Here is a 15561-nt window from a genome sequence, read left to right on the forward strand (position 1 = left end):
ATTTTACTGTGTTGGCTATACACATTTCTACCAAATCTTTTAAGGTTGTAAGAGTTGTCTCCCCTATTTGCTATTTGACAGGGTATTTTTACAGGAGAGCCACGATGTGTTAGTTTTATTTCAATTATGGCTTCTTATATACATTAACAGGTAAAAAGTTCATTTTGTAATACTTACTTTGATTTCTAACTGACACATCTGAATGCTTCAGGGTAAATATTTTTTGTTCACAGTCCAATATTATAAACTAGACAAATAATATGGTTTATAAGTTTCCCGGTAAATATTAAATTGTATTTCATCATTTATTAACCAAATTGACTATGGTATAATTGACTGTTACCATCAATGGAAAATCTATATAAAAATGAAAAGTGACCAATTTAGATTGATTTCATTTAATCCGTTTTGGTATGGTATTTGTGTTCTGTGTTGGTACATTGTATTGTATTGTAACATTTATTTGAGGTATTGCTGTATCCAGTACAGGTGTACAGTATAACATGGGTAGGATATCAGTGTAGGCATTGGCATATAGCTATATTGGTATCACAGACCAGTATTTTGTATATACTTAATCAGATAATAAATGATCTGTAGTTGATAAGCGACCACATGCTATTCAGTTTGTCATAATAACTGTCTAGCTTGGCTCCATGTAGCCAATAGACCATGTAAATCTGCTTTCTTTCAGGTCTAACATTTAAAAAAAGATTTAGTTGATAGGGTTGGATTTATTTATCTTAAACTCCAATATTATTAATGTATAGATAATATTTATTGAAATGTTGTTGCTAGAAAAGTCCGAGAGTAAGATGTGAAGTTGACAATGCTCAGATGAGTTCTATGATGTGTCCAATACACCAAGTTTATCGCTGATATTGTATGTCATCTGTAAAGCTAACCATGCTTTGATTAGTATAGAATATTTCTTTCTGTTAAAGTAAGAATGCTCAAAATAGTACTGTAGATATTTGCAGTACACTAAAAATATATATCTAATGTTTCATGTAATTAAAAAAATCAGTGAGCAGACTTTTATCAGTAGCCGTATCATGTTCAGTATACCCAATATGTATAAATATACATTTCATGTTTCAAGGTCGATTGACTTCTTTGGTCGTCATTGTAATGGTATATATATATATATATGTCTGGAAGAACATTAGCGTCAATGTCAGGTTTGGACATCTGTTATGGTGTGTGTATACCATAAACATCAATGTCCGTGACTGTTAGGGAACACCAGTCAAATATAGGTATTGTATTCCGTGTCCTTCTAACTGTGTATGTTCCCCTCGGGCCTAGCCTATAGTCACAGCACTGTTACTTCTGTACAATTCCTTGAAGACTGTCAGGTATTTTTCTGCAGCATTATCACATTTGGCTGCTATGGGTATAGGAACCAATTGTGGTCTTTGGTGATTTGATGGCTTTCCATGGAAGAATTGGTGTTAGCATGACAGTTTTTCATGGAAAAATGTTATTCCGGAGATTTGTTTGATAATGTAAGGTACATGTACACCATGGAGAGGTCATGTGACTTCTTAGTTTTCTACTTGATCATTTTCCGACCAATGCAGAAAACTTGATCATTTTCCGACCATTGCAAGTATGCTCGTATGTTGCACATAAATGTAAGATGTCATTTGTAAAATCTTATATGTCATAACTTGATTGCAAACAGAAAAACTTTTTTTTTAAGAAGTCACAAATGTAAAAATGTTGATGCCACTAGTATTTTCGTTTTCATCATGAATGCAAGATTTTATCTGTTCTGCATGGTTGTAATATCACAATAGTATTTGAACTACATTCAGGTCATTGACTTTCCACTAAGCTATTGTACTGCTTAAGGCCAGTCCTTTCAATACAGTTATTGACAGCTTCACAAGGTTTATGAGAAACGTGTTTGTTAAAAGTACAGTGAAAGGCATCATCATAAAACATAATGGGTCATTACTTTCGTTACTGAACCTTTACAGTCAATAAAGACATGTGACCTTGACCTCTTGTCATGCCAATCTTTTGTTAAAAAATATATGTCAATATTGTCTTTATTTTTCCTCCAATGAGCGATACAGGTCCAGTGTACCTCTTGTTCTGGTATTTTAGTACATTTTCTAACAAAGTTTAAGGTCTCCTGATGTGGATAGGTGTTTAACAAATTGTGACCGGACCACACAAGTCATTTGAAACATTATAGGTATAAACACTCCCCTGCCAAAAAGGTTGCGTTTAAATTACCCCAGGAGTGATGCCAAGTCTGAAATAAACTTAACACTTTTGACACTACAAACTTTTTATCAAACAACAAAAAAGTTTGATCAGGTTCCAAAAATTCCAGATAAAAGTCGAGTGACGATTGTTTAATGGGGTCATTTAAAACTAATCCTTACGGATTTGAGATTACTGTATTACATCAAAAATGTATCCTGTCCAAGATCTGGTCACTTACTGTGAACAAGAACACAGGTGTTCATTGTTCCTGCGAAACAAAGATATAGAAAATGTGTTCGCTACTATGTTTGGATGTTTACATGTGTACAACTGTTTTAACTGGCAGGCGTTTACGTGGAGCTCGACAGACTCGGGTTTTTCTCAGGTAAACATTTGGTGACAGTTGTGCTTGTTGGTTTATCGAAGTATTATATATATATACCTGTATGACTTGATTGCATTACATTAAGTGGCTGTTGACAAAAACTGAATGTATATTGGATTGTACTGGCTATTGGCAGTATGTAGCCCTAAACTGGTGTCTCTGGGTTCTACCTGTAAGTTTCTCACCTAGCCTAATTATTACCTGTATTATTGACGAGGGCTAACATCACTGATATTCTACAGGTAAGGTGCTCGCTTGAGGTCAAGGCTAATTAATAATACCTTCTTTAAATTCAACCCTGTTTAACCTAAATGGTTGAAATGGAATAATATTTTCTTCGTCTGGGAACTTTCTGACAGGGTGAAGGTGTGGACTCTCATAAAACCAAGGAGATTTTTAATGTCTTGGTGCATATTATAAGGTACTCCTGGTACCTTAACCACTGTATTCCTGGTATTTCTCTAACTAGACTAGCTAACATGGTGTTGGTTCTTGTAGTATCCTCTGGTATCCAGCAGATTCTTCCCTATTATTGAGTTATCTTCCAAGTTTATCTCATTCGCCCCTAAAGTCACATTTGATCTTGCCAAATCAATGACTGGGTAAGTCCAGTTTAGATATGTAGGTATATATATATCATCCAACATATTTTTTAGCTGTGGATTTCTGATGGATGTTTATTCAGCTGTTATTTATGAATTTGAAATTTGTACATGTATATAATTTGTAATTTCCCAAATTTTTGCTTTCGCAATGCAAAACGTGTAACCACACATTTATTCATAGCTCAGTAGCCGTGTGAGGCCTTGAGTTTTTGTTGGCCCGGCATATCACCCTCTTCCCAAATCTGCCGGTGTATGGTATGAATCATAATGATACTAGGAGCATTGGTTTAGACTAAGGAGATAAGGATGAGATTGATAAACATGTGCCCCTATGATGTTTATCAATCATGAGACCGCTGTTTTGAGGGGTTGAAGAGAGAGAAGGGGGGGGGGGGGGGGGCACCAGGATATAATATGTATCATGGTCTCGCCCTATCCCTTAAAATCAATAGCAAGTACAAATATATATGTTAATTAAACTTTATCATGCTTTTAATTTAAATGTCGTTTAGAATTATTAAATGATTTACTGTTGGGGAAAAAAAACCAAGAAAATGTTAATTGCAGAATACTACTAAAATCAATAAGACTACCAGTGTTTTAAAATCTGTTTACAAGAGTTAGTCATATAGCCTATAGATCATATTGATACATCCATATCCTGGGGTCATATATATACCTAAACTCTAAACTCTGGGGTAATGTACAGGTCGTCCTATCTCAATACCCAACAGGATATCCTCAGGTTTTCCGTCCTGAACATTTAAAATGAGGTAGGCCTTACCATGTCAGAGAGTTTGCCAATCCCTGGTCCCTTTTAACTCATTCCCCCCCTGAAATTTCAAAATGAACTACTCCAACCTTTGAATTGGAAGAATTCAAATGTGTCTTCAGGGGTGAATGAGTTGAGTGATTAACAGGAGGGGGTAGGGGGTCCTGACAGTAGAGGAAGGAAGTAGCAGGGAGCCTTGGGGATCCTGTACAGATTGGGGGGAGGGAAGCACTTATCAACATACTGCATGTAGATCATTATAGAGGTAGACTGGGGTGCTCATAAATCTGACACATACATCGACCACTTACAACTCCTTAATGTACAACTGTTTTCGTACACACATCTGATGCCACAGAGAGCTACAAAATTTCCAGGATTCAACTCAGACCACAGGTTCGGGGTTCTACCACTGGTTTCGGGTTCTACCGCTGGTTTGGAATAATTAATGTACACATCTAGGAATTATTTATGATTTGATACTTCGTTATATATAAATCATATCTAAAGTTGTTGTTTTTTGATGCAGTGTAAACTGTTGTAAGTATTTAACCACCCTTACAGCTTTGTACTGTGAATCATAAGCGTAAGCTGTAAGGGGTCCATAAAGAGGGGAGACGGAGGAAGGGGTTTTACAACGAGGGATCGACTTCTTTGTTGACATTTCTGAACTTCCTTTGTTTGTTTACAAATTGTGGATCTTTGTTTTACAGGTGCTAGTGCAAAACAGTGGAGTTCTTCAACAAGGCAAAACCAGGTCAGTCTGAAAATGAGAGGCAATACTTACTTCTGGACCCCAGTGCCAGTTACAAATACAAAAAATTACATAGTAGGGATTGATTTAAAATGATCATCCATAAGCAAAAAATTCAATATTATTATTATAAATTCAGTTTTGTCTAAACATTTATTTTTTTGGAAAATTTGGATAAATAATTTGTTAAGCTGATCAGCTTTTGGACAACAGGGCCCAGGTCAATTCTTTTCTTTATTTATTTCTATGAAGATGTTTTCCTGTAGTATATTCCTTGTATGTAGTTGTGTAACATTATGTAGCTGTAATCCCCTACCGTATATCTATATACAGTGGAACTGGACCAGAAGTCAATCTTTAGCGTGGTGTATCTACAAAATACTAATGTTGGAATTGTGTCACCATTGTAAAGTTGTATTTGACAGGTTAACAATGTAGCATATATGTTGTCCCTGAGAAATGTATGAGACAAAAGGCCAAGTGTTTGATATAGAGGTATATGGTACCCGATATTTTACAGATGTTTGCTTTGTCACATACAGGGTTTGTCCCGGAGATGGAATGAATCAAACTCCAGTGGAGACTCGAGCAATTACGGGGGCAGTTACATACACTTATCGGACAGTTCTCCCAGTGTGACCCCAGGACTTAACTCATCACAAGGTCAAGGGCAGAGCAACGCCACCTATCAGCAGCCAAGAAAGACTTCAGCACCATCCGACATTGATACTGCTGTAGCAGCGGTAAAACATGGCAACATTTCTCTGGAGCTGCTGAAACAATCACAGAACACTAAGTATTTGTTAAGTCAGGGTCCGGGAGGGGTCAGTCAGCCTGACCGCAGTACTGCTAATTCTCAGAGCTCCAGTGTTAACCTCAGTGACACGTCCTTCTCGAGTGGGTCAAGCCACAACTCCGCCAACGCCCTACTTAACAACCGAGGTCAAGGTCAAGTTTCAACTGACCATACGGCTGCAGGGTATAGCAAGGTGTCATTGGAGGACACGAGCAGGAAAAGGGCAGATTCTGCCTCTACCAATAATAAAGGCCGGCCGGCAGGGCTGTTACAGGGTCGTCATCATTCACCCCTCAGTAGTGAGAACAGTAGTCCCAGATCATCTCGCAGGTAAGTAGAGATCCCCTTACCCCTTATTAACAAGAACAGTAGTATTTCCTTGTTCCAGTTATAAATCGGTAAAGAAATCTCATTTTGTCAATGACATGGAAAAAGATTGAAGAGACTTTTAGCCGAATGCTGTTTTCAATGTTTACATTTAACTTGTTGATCGTTTGACATGATTCAAGTGAGTTACAAGAAAGTTGGTCTGAGCGCAGAATCCATGTTTGAGCATGAGAATGGTTACATGAATATGGGATTTGATCAGGATACAAGTACAGATTGTCTCCACTTTCATTAGGAATTACAACATCACAATGAACACCAAAAATTTGATTATTTTAACAGTTTTAGCACTTTTTTTTAGTAAAATATTTTAGAATTGTTTACAATTACCAAGGAAATCTGAAATTTAACTTTTCATACGTTTATTTCTATCACAGAAATCTCTCAGGAATGTCTTCAGAAGAATCTCTAAACACGCGTCTACGACCAGGTGTAACAACCAAAATGATACGAACACAGGCTACCAACAACCTGGAGGAGGAGCTCATGAGACTTATTGACCCAGACATCACAAACACAGAGCTACGAGGCGTCATGGTGAGTTTTGTCTGTCTTCTGTGGATCGCACATCTACCAAAACAAAAACCCAAGTACAATGTTTTCCCAGTTAAAATTGTGGTCAAGGGGTACAGATGTGTGTAAAATTCACCAGTATCACCAACACATGATAAAAGTTTAAGGTTCTTAAGATATCCTTGTGGTATTTAGTGATATTTATAGATTTGACTTTAGCAAAAGCTTTTGTTATGGTCATTACACAGATATGTTTTTACTATATATAGCTTTTAATTATTTTCTTTTACAGTTGAATGCGGGTGTGAAGCCGAAGACTGCCAAGCTGAAGCGAACCATGTCAGAGGAGAGCTTGCACAGTGTCAAGGGGGCGACCCTGTCTAGTTCCCTAGACAACAACCTGGCCGACGTCATCTTCTCTTCCACCACACCCTCCTACAAACAGGACAAGGCTCGCAGGTAACATGTCTGTTATAAGTACCACAACTTACGTCTCATTCAACCCTGAAATTTCATAATGAACTATACCAACCTTTGAATTGGAAGAGTTCAAATGTGTCTTTAGGGGTGAATGAATTAACCTATAACTACTTCATAAACTTCAAGGAGGTAAAGCTGTAACAGAAAATATAATGATCACAGAACCAAAAATATCCTATGCAATAGACAAGATATATTAAACAGGTTCAAACAACAGAAAAACATGTGCATTGGGAGGTAGGTGAATGTCCGATTTATACAGGCATCAGATAAGACAGATTACAGTTTTGACGAAAAATCTGTATGATTTGATAGGTAGGCAGGAATTGGAATAATAAATCCATGTGGTTTCAAAAGATGTCTTTTTAGAAAATTCTGATCATCTGCATCTTTTATCAACTGCATAGGACCTTAAACCCAAAATACACCAATGTTTTTTGCCAACATAACATTTTGTCACCTTACACAACCACTTTGTCCCTGTACACCACCACTCTGTCACTGTACACCACCACTTTGTCACCTACCACAACCACTTTGTCACCTTACACCACCACTTTGTCACCTTACACCACCACTTTGTCACTGTACACCACCACTTTGTCACTGTACACCACCACTTTGTCACCTACCACAACCACTTTGTCACCTTACACAACAACTTTGTCACTGTACACCACCAGTTTGTCACTACACAACCACTATGTCACTGTACACAACCACTTTGTCACTGTACACCACTACTTTGTCACCTTACACAATCACTTTGTCACCTTACACAACCACTTTGTCACTGTACACCACCACTATGTCACTGTACACAACCACTATGTCACTGTACACAACCACTTTGTCACTGTACACCACCACTTTGTCACCTTACACCACCACTTTGTCACCTTACACCACCTTTTTGTCACCTTACACAACCACTTTGTCACTGTACACAACCACTATGTCACTGTACACCACCACTTTGTCACCTTACACAACCACTTTGTCACTCTACACAACTTCTATGTCACTGTACACCACCACTTTGTCACCTTACACCACCACTTTTTCACCTTACACAACCACTTTGTCACTGTACACCACCACTTTGTCACCTTACACCACCACTTTGTCACTGTACACAACCACTTTGTCACTGTACACAACCACTTTGTCACTGTACACCACCACTATGTCACTGTACACAACCACTATGTCACTGTACACAACCACTTTGTCACTGTACACCACCACTTTGTCACCTTTCACCACCACTTTGTCACCTTACACCACCTTTTTGTCACCTTACACAACCACTTTGTCACTGTACACAACCACTATGTCACTGTACACCACCACTTTGTCACCGTACACCACCACTTTGTCACCTTACACCACCACTTTGTCACCTTACACCACCACTTTGTCACCTTACACCACCACTTTGTCACCTTACACCACCACTTTGTCACCTTACACCACCACTTTGTCACCTTACACCACCACTTTGTCACCTTACACCACCACTTTGTCACCTTACACCACCACTTTGTCACCTTACACCACCACTTTGTCACCTTACACCACCACTTTGTCACCTTACACCACCACTTTGTCACCTTACACCACCACTTTGTCACTGTAAACCACCACTTTGTCACTGTACACAACCACTTTGTCACTGTACACCACCACTTTACTTGTTGTATGCCGTCTTCGTCAGGTTGAAGCTGAATGTTTATGATTTAGTTAAGTGCTTTGTCTGTACAGGTTGTCACCAGGCTCAAGCTCCACGCTAGACAGTCTGACCAAGACTGCGGTCAAACCTGGACCTAATGTCCCCCTGCCAGATTCCACTGCCGGTCTGGAGTGGTCAAGCCTGGTCAATGTGGCCACTAAAGCCATAGAAGGAACAGGTCAGTAAGAGCTAGATGTCCATTAATATAACATCCAGTGGAAATTTGTTAAACAGGAATAATCAATTTCCAAACATCTGATATTCAGAAACTGATAGTTTTAAGTTAAGGATTTACCGGGCCCTTAAAATTGCATTCAGCTATTTTCTTATCATACTAATGTACTATTGTGTGTAATAAATTTGTGATTAGTTTTGATTTTGTTCTTTTGTAACTGGGACCTTCAATATTGATATGATAGGGTTTCGGGGAACATCATTACAGTCCTCCTTTCCAGGTTTTTAGGTAAAACTTAACTGAACACTTTGATTGATCTGGAAAATTCAGTATAGAGACTTGTTTTGGAAACCAGATTGTCTTTACTGATTAAGTTCGCCAAGGCTCACAAAAATAAAAACTCCTAAGACTCGTTTCATAAAATCTCATATGAAATAAAAACCCATTTAAGATCCTATATATCTTAAAAAATCAATAACTTCAACCTGTGATTGTAAATGTTTTTTGTAAGCATTGAAAAAATAATTGCACCGGCATCCTTAATCAAAGGAAAATCTCCAGGTCTGTTGTTAACCAATTTTAACACATAGTGACATGTCAGCAAGATATTGTCTGCAGCAACATAGCGGATACGGTGCAGGGATGAAATAGCAAGATCATTATCTGGAGTAGAAAATCTAATTTCGCAGTGTAATTTCGTTTATAAGTGAACAATTTGCTTCCAGCCACATCAGAAAAAACGAGAAAGGATATTAAATAGAAACCATTAATAGTGATTAGCACTGAAGTAAATGTCGGGGCCGGTTTTATGTGGTATTGATCAGGTTTAGGTTTTAAAGTCAATACCAAGGTATGTTCTGTGGTGGCATCAGACAGCAAGACTGAGTGCTCGGTTCAAAAGAGGATGACCCGCAAAACTGGTTATTTCTCAAAACACCGGCAAAACTTTTAAAAAAATCATGTTTTTGCAAGAATAAAAACCTTCACTTGTTGAAATTTTATATAATTTCAAGATGTCTTGGATAAAATACATTGTAGAAGCCACATTACTCCATACAGCCTGTGTTTTGGGGCACAGGTTGGCCTTTTTTCTCTGTTCGAAATTGTCCATTTAATCCCGCTAGCAACGGTTCCTAGGTTATGGAGGCACCACCGTATATAAATCTAGGGACATACCTGTAATGCTGTCAGAGCTGGTCTGTTAATTTTTAATTTGGATTCAGTTGCTGATGGTTTCTAGATAGTGTCTTGCTAAATTTACCCTAAACATGTAATGGGATGAGTTCAAAACCTCACATTACATACATTAGTCTGAATTAAAAATAATTTACACTCTTGTCTGTCCAGTGTGTATCCCACTACCGCTATTCTATAGAATGGCTTTAAAAGAAGTACAACATATTTATTTATGTATTTCAGAAATATTGATTTAGATAAACATGCAAGATCATTCTTTATTTAGGAAATGGGTAAATACATTCTATAGAATGACTTTAAAAAAAGTACACCATATTTATTTATGTATTTCAGAAATATTGATTTAGAAATACATGCAAGATCATTCTTTATGTAGGAAATGGGTTAATACATTCTATAGAATGACTTTAAAAAAAGTACACCATATTTATTTATGTATTTCAGAAATATTGATTTAGAAATACATGCATGATCATTCTTTATTTAGGAAATGGGTAAATACAGCTTCGTTTCCATTAATCTGTCATTGAAGTAAAATTCAGAAGTATCTTGGAAAATGTGTTATGAGGCCGTCCTAGTAGAATACCAAGGCTGTTTGGGTGATGGGCTGTTTACTGTCTATTAAAACACTAGCTACAATAGAAAATCAATACACCGTCTGCAGGGGGTGTCTCTGTCTCACCTGTCAGCTGGTCGTCACGGCTGATTGGGACCAGGTAATCCAGGCACAGATCGGTGGGTTAGGGAGTTAGCATCAGTCCCCAGGGAGCTGTAGATTCAGGATAAGATAGATAGTGGTTGGGAGACATGAACAGACAAGGTAAGGAAGCACAGGTATACCGTAATGGTTTTATATCGTCTGGCCTGTAATATCGTTGGCCTGCATTCTATAAAATACTTGACTCCATGTATTCTGTACTTTGTTTGAATGAAGGTCTTACTGGTATTTCTAGTGTATATAATTTGCAGTCAAGTATGTTATTGATGAATAAAGTTTTGTAAAATATGAATGCGATTTTGCATAATGCTCTTCATTGATATTCAGTTTAGCTGTGTGATCTGGTGATCAGCCATGCATGTTGCATAATGAACAATGGCACGGATAGGGAGTTTGGGGTTCCAAGGGTTTTCTTTATTCATCCCAACACTTACACTGACTACTTTAAAAGTGTTGTTTATAATCACAGTAATTAGCCATTATAATTAAAACCCACTGACCTTAATTGGAAACCACCCTCAGTTCAATCAGGATCAAACAGGCATCCTCAAGTTCACATTTGTAGCCTTGTCACTTCTGTGTGATTACTATATGTCGTAGGTATAGGCTCAAAAAGGAAGGGTGTGTGTGATAACAGATATTACTGTCACAGGCACAGAAGGAAAGGGCATGAATGATTGAAATATCATACTATTGTAGGCACAGAAGGAAAGGGCATGAATGATTGAAATATCATACTATTGTAGGCACGGAAGGGAAAGGTTTGTGTGATTGTAATATTTTACATTTTTATTGTAGGAACAGAAGGGAAAGGTGTGTGAGATTGTAATATTTTACATTTTTTTGTAGGAACAGAAGGGAAAGGTGTGAAAGCCAAGGTGTCACCTACTGTCGATGTTAAGGAGGAAAAGACGACAAAGGACCCAGTAAAGAAATCCGTCCTCGCTTCCACCAACTGTCCTACCAACTACAGCACCAAGTAAGTACAAATACTCCAGACCCAATCCTATCAGGTAACATTGACTCTGGGGACAAGTCTCAAATCTTTGTATTTCAAGGTTTTCACATGCTTTGCTTTAAGTGTTATTATTTGCTAATTATCCCTTCTCATGTTAATCTTTGTCGCTAGTCAAAGAAATTCCAGTGAAAAATGGATAAATAGGAAATCAAAGTCCTGTCTAATTGAATGTTCAGTGATATGTGTGCTATGAAAAATGAAAAACCTAATTGTCACTTGTGCATTGTAGCACCCCAGTATGGAGACCTGTGGTTGCCAACCCTCAGCAGAGAATAACCGAGCTAGAGGGGAAGGTGGCACAGCTAGAACAGGACCTCAATAAGGTGAGCGTGACCATCATAAAGATAAAAGTTTACAACTGTTATACCCATTCACCCCTGAAATTTCATAATGAACTATTCCAACCTTCGAATTGGAAGGGTTCAAGTGTGTTTTCAGGGGTCAATGAGTTAAGAAGATTCTAATGAGTTTTGTGCACTGTTGCCACCGTGTACAACAGATAGTACAAAATGTTTACTCATCTCAATGAAAGTTGCTTGACCTTGACCTTCTATATTATGCATGTATATGAACAAGGCATTACAAACATTTACTGAATGGGTTTTTATCAGAAACATTTTTAGGTCAGACTTTTGCCGAAATAACAATTGTTTTGTCACAGTTTCATTAAACATGTCTGACTTACAAGTCACATTTAGGCGTTTTGCTTTTCCACTTTTATTTGCTGATTGGCAACTCTACAAACTGTGATAATGAGGATCTCACTCATAAAGTCAAATTAACACATTGAAAGTCACTTCTGACACCAAAGCTAGTCTGATAAACAAATGTCAAGAATTTCATCTTTGCGACATATTAGACTGATGCATACTACTTTCGAAGCACATTAAAACATTTGAAAAGTTGAAGTATGACTTGGTTAACTCATTCACCCCTTAAGACACGTTTTAACTCTTCCAATTCAATAGTTATAATAGTTCATTATGAAATTTCAGGGGTGAATGAGTTAACGGCTTAATATGTTTCATTGCCAAAAACCCAGTGTGGCTAAAAATAACTCCTATAAATAGAAATTTTGATGGTATGGATTGGTTGGGTTTCAGGAGAGACAGGAAAATGCAGCATTGGAAGCCGAGGTACAGGAATTGAAACATGAAAACGTCCGTCTACAGGAGGAGTCGCAGACCGCTGCCGCTCAGCTACGCAAGTTTACCGAGTGGTTCTTCAACACAATAGACAGGCAGAATCCCTGAGGGTAGAGCTTGGAGGGACAGACCAAATATTGAGACACTGATGAACTTGGCACTAAAGAAAAAACGGACAGAGTTTCAGCTTGTATGCGATAATGACTGAATCAGATCTGTTGTAATTGAAGGAGGAAGAATCTTTCGATTCGGCAGAAGCAACTTATAGTGGTCGAAGGTAGTTCATCAGGATGGATTAGTCAGTTATATTTCAGTTCTTGAATACCTCTGCATCTGGTAAACAGGTTTTCACAGATCATCAGAGTGAATGTAAACGAGATTCAACTGTACTGTGAATTCTCTGCTTTACGAAAACATGTTCATCACAGGTTAACAATGTCATCTTTCAAAATGACAAGGACCTCCTAAATGATTCTCGACTTCCCAAGATAAGACAGAGTCAGTGTTAAAGGATACCTATCTGTGTCGGTAGATAACAGGTACCAATTTTGACAGAGTCATTGTTTATTTAATTATTGATTCCAACATCCTTGTGGTAATATATTGGTAAAATGGCAGCTGTATTAGAGGGGTATCAAGTCAGGTGAAATAAAGATTTGCTTTGTAGTTTGGTGTAAGGGAGGTAACTCTGTAGAGATGTAGCTACAACTACAACCCCACAGATAAATGCTTCTTAAGTTGACAACTTTCATTTTATGAAAAATATCAATAACATTGTAATGCAGATACCAAAAGTTACTTAGTATTTGCAAATACCTATATTTTCATGGCTGTATTTTCGAAAGGTTTAATCACAAGAATTATTTTTCGGGAAAGGAACGGCAATAACTATCAGTTTCTGGTGATATACTTGGATTATTATTGACCCTAGATCTCTTTGTGAAATAATGTGAAAAGGTTTACAGCAAAGTATCTGTGATTCGTCTATGTCTACATTTAAGGTATTTTATCTTTGTTATGCCCCCCCCCCCCCTCTCCAATCATTTTAAGGGGGGGGCATATAGTGTCACCCATGTCTATCCCGTCACAGATTAGGTCAAACTTTATAATAAGGGTTGGGTTCCAGTATAACAGAAATGAGGTCCCAAGGTCAAGGCTAAGGTCACTGTAACTATTGTTACTATTTTGAAGTATTATTCAAACGGTGACACTTATTTGCTTTGGAGCATGCATGGGCATTCCTGTAGTTATGTAGTTTTTTGAAAATAATTTGGAAGATTCATCTCCCAGAAAATTCCACTGCCATTTTTTTGTTAAGACAATGAACAAAATGGTGCCACAAAATCTATTTCATCTGAAAAACTTGTCATAAAATAAGTCTGTAGAAATAAACATTCAGTATTCAGCAATTTTCATTCCATATGCGTTTTGTTCATAATGATGCTTTTATTGGCATCAGGAAAATTGGATGAAAAGAGGTATAAGGAGGCTTGAAATGTAGATTTACTCATTCACCCCTGAAGGCACATTTGAACTCCTCCAATTCGAAGATTAGAATAGTTCATTATGAAATTTCAGGGATGAATGAGTTAAATAGGGACAAAATGGAAGTTCTTCTGTTGCTGTATTACCAGTATATTATTTCAGTGATGGGAATATGTTCATGGAGTATAAGGAAAAAACAAGAAACCATGAGATTTCACCGAAATAATGCTTAAACAAAAGTTTGAAACTGATCTGGGAAATATGACAAGTTCTTCTGGGTCAAGTTTAAGTTTGAATATAAAAACATTGAAAATTGTTGAAAGAAATAATTGAAATATATTATTGGTCACAGGTAGTTTTATAATCGTGTGACAGTTACTCTTTTAACAATCATTTTGTACCTCACGTTGAGTGACCATTTTTAACAGCGTCTACAACCATGTCAAATGTATATGCCAATTATTGACAATAATATTATCCATGTTTATTGTTGTTGTTATTGTCGTTGATGGTACATGTACTTAAAAACCATAACAACAAGTACTTACCAGGTAAGCCCTAAAAACCATGCCAATATGTGTATCAATACTATATACAACATAAGATCCCGTAATAAATGAATATGTGTTAAACATGCTAAATGATATTTGTTTTGAGACTTCACAGAAGCAACCATGTGCATCTACGGATGATGGAACGTCAACAAGAAAGATAGCCTTTTAAGGCTTGAAGGAAAGTTGAGGAACAAAGTATTTATTTTAATGTCAAAACTTAATAATGTGCCACTCAACTTTGTTATACATTTTTTAACCAAATTTTCATTCATATATCAAAAAAAAAATATATGTTAGAAAAATAAACATCGGTACACTCTGATAACAGATTGATTGAGTAAATATTTTCTGAATGGTATGAAGAATTTATCAATACAATGTTATAACTCATTCACCCCTGAAATTTCATAATAAACTATTCCAATCTTTGAATAAGGGGAGTTCAAATGTGTCTTCAGGGGTGAATGAGTTAGACAAAATTTGTTATTAAATGAGATATAATTATTGGTACAACTAAAAGAGATGAATACATGAGATGTAATAATTGGTACAACTAAAAGTCTCTAGACATATTACGTGCAAATAGAGTGTGTTTGAGAATTTGTGGCACAATCAATGATACATT

At 37.0% G+C, this 15561-nt stretch overlaps 1 protein-coding gene across 6 annotated transcripts in view; it reads left to right on the plus strand.

Moving 5' to 3' along the window:
* The window catches only part of LOC110466145 (signal-induced proliferation-associated 1-like protein 2), a 73140-nt gene extending 57791 nt beyond the window's left edge, over positions 1 to 15349 (plus strand). For all 6 annotated transcript variants that reach the window (XM_021522481.1, XM_021522486.1, XM_021522487.1 and 3 more), the window contains 8 exons: positions 4696 to 4739; positions 5279 to 5862; positions 6297 to 6456; positions 6725 to 6891; positions 8677 to 8822; positions 11584 to 11713; positions 11982 to 12075; positions 12856 to 15349. In XM_021522481.1, the coding sequence (XP_021378156.1) occupies positions 4696 to 4739; positions 5279 to 5862; positions 6297 to 6456; positions 6725 to 6891; positions 8677 to 8822; positions 11584 to 11713; positions 11982 to 12075; positions 12856 to 13005 (1475 nt within the window). In that variant the 3' untranslated portion in view covers positions 13006 to 15349. The remainder of the gene's footprint in view (positions 1 to 4695; positions 4740 to 5278; positions 5863 to 6296; positions 6457 to 6724; positions 6892 to 8676; positions 8823 to 11583; positions 11714 to 11981; positions 12076 to 12855) is intronic.
* Positions 15350 to 15561: the final 212 nt, after the last annotated feature.

This window comes from Mizuhopecten yessoensis, unplaced genomic scaffold (assembly GCF_002113885.1).
Source record: "Mizuhopecten yessoensis strain PY_sf001 unplaced genomic scaffold, ASM211388v2 scaffold11119, whole genome shotgun sequence".
Classification (NCBI taxonomy): domain Eukaryota; kingdom Metazoa; phylum Mollusca; class Bivalvia; order Pectinida; family Pectinidae; genus Mizuhopecten; species Mizuhopecten yessoensis.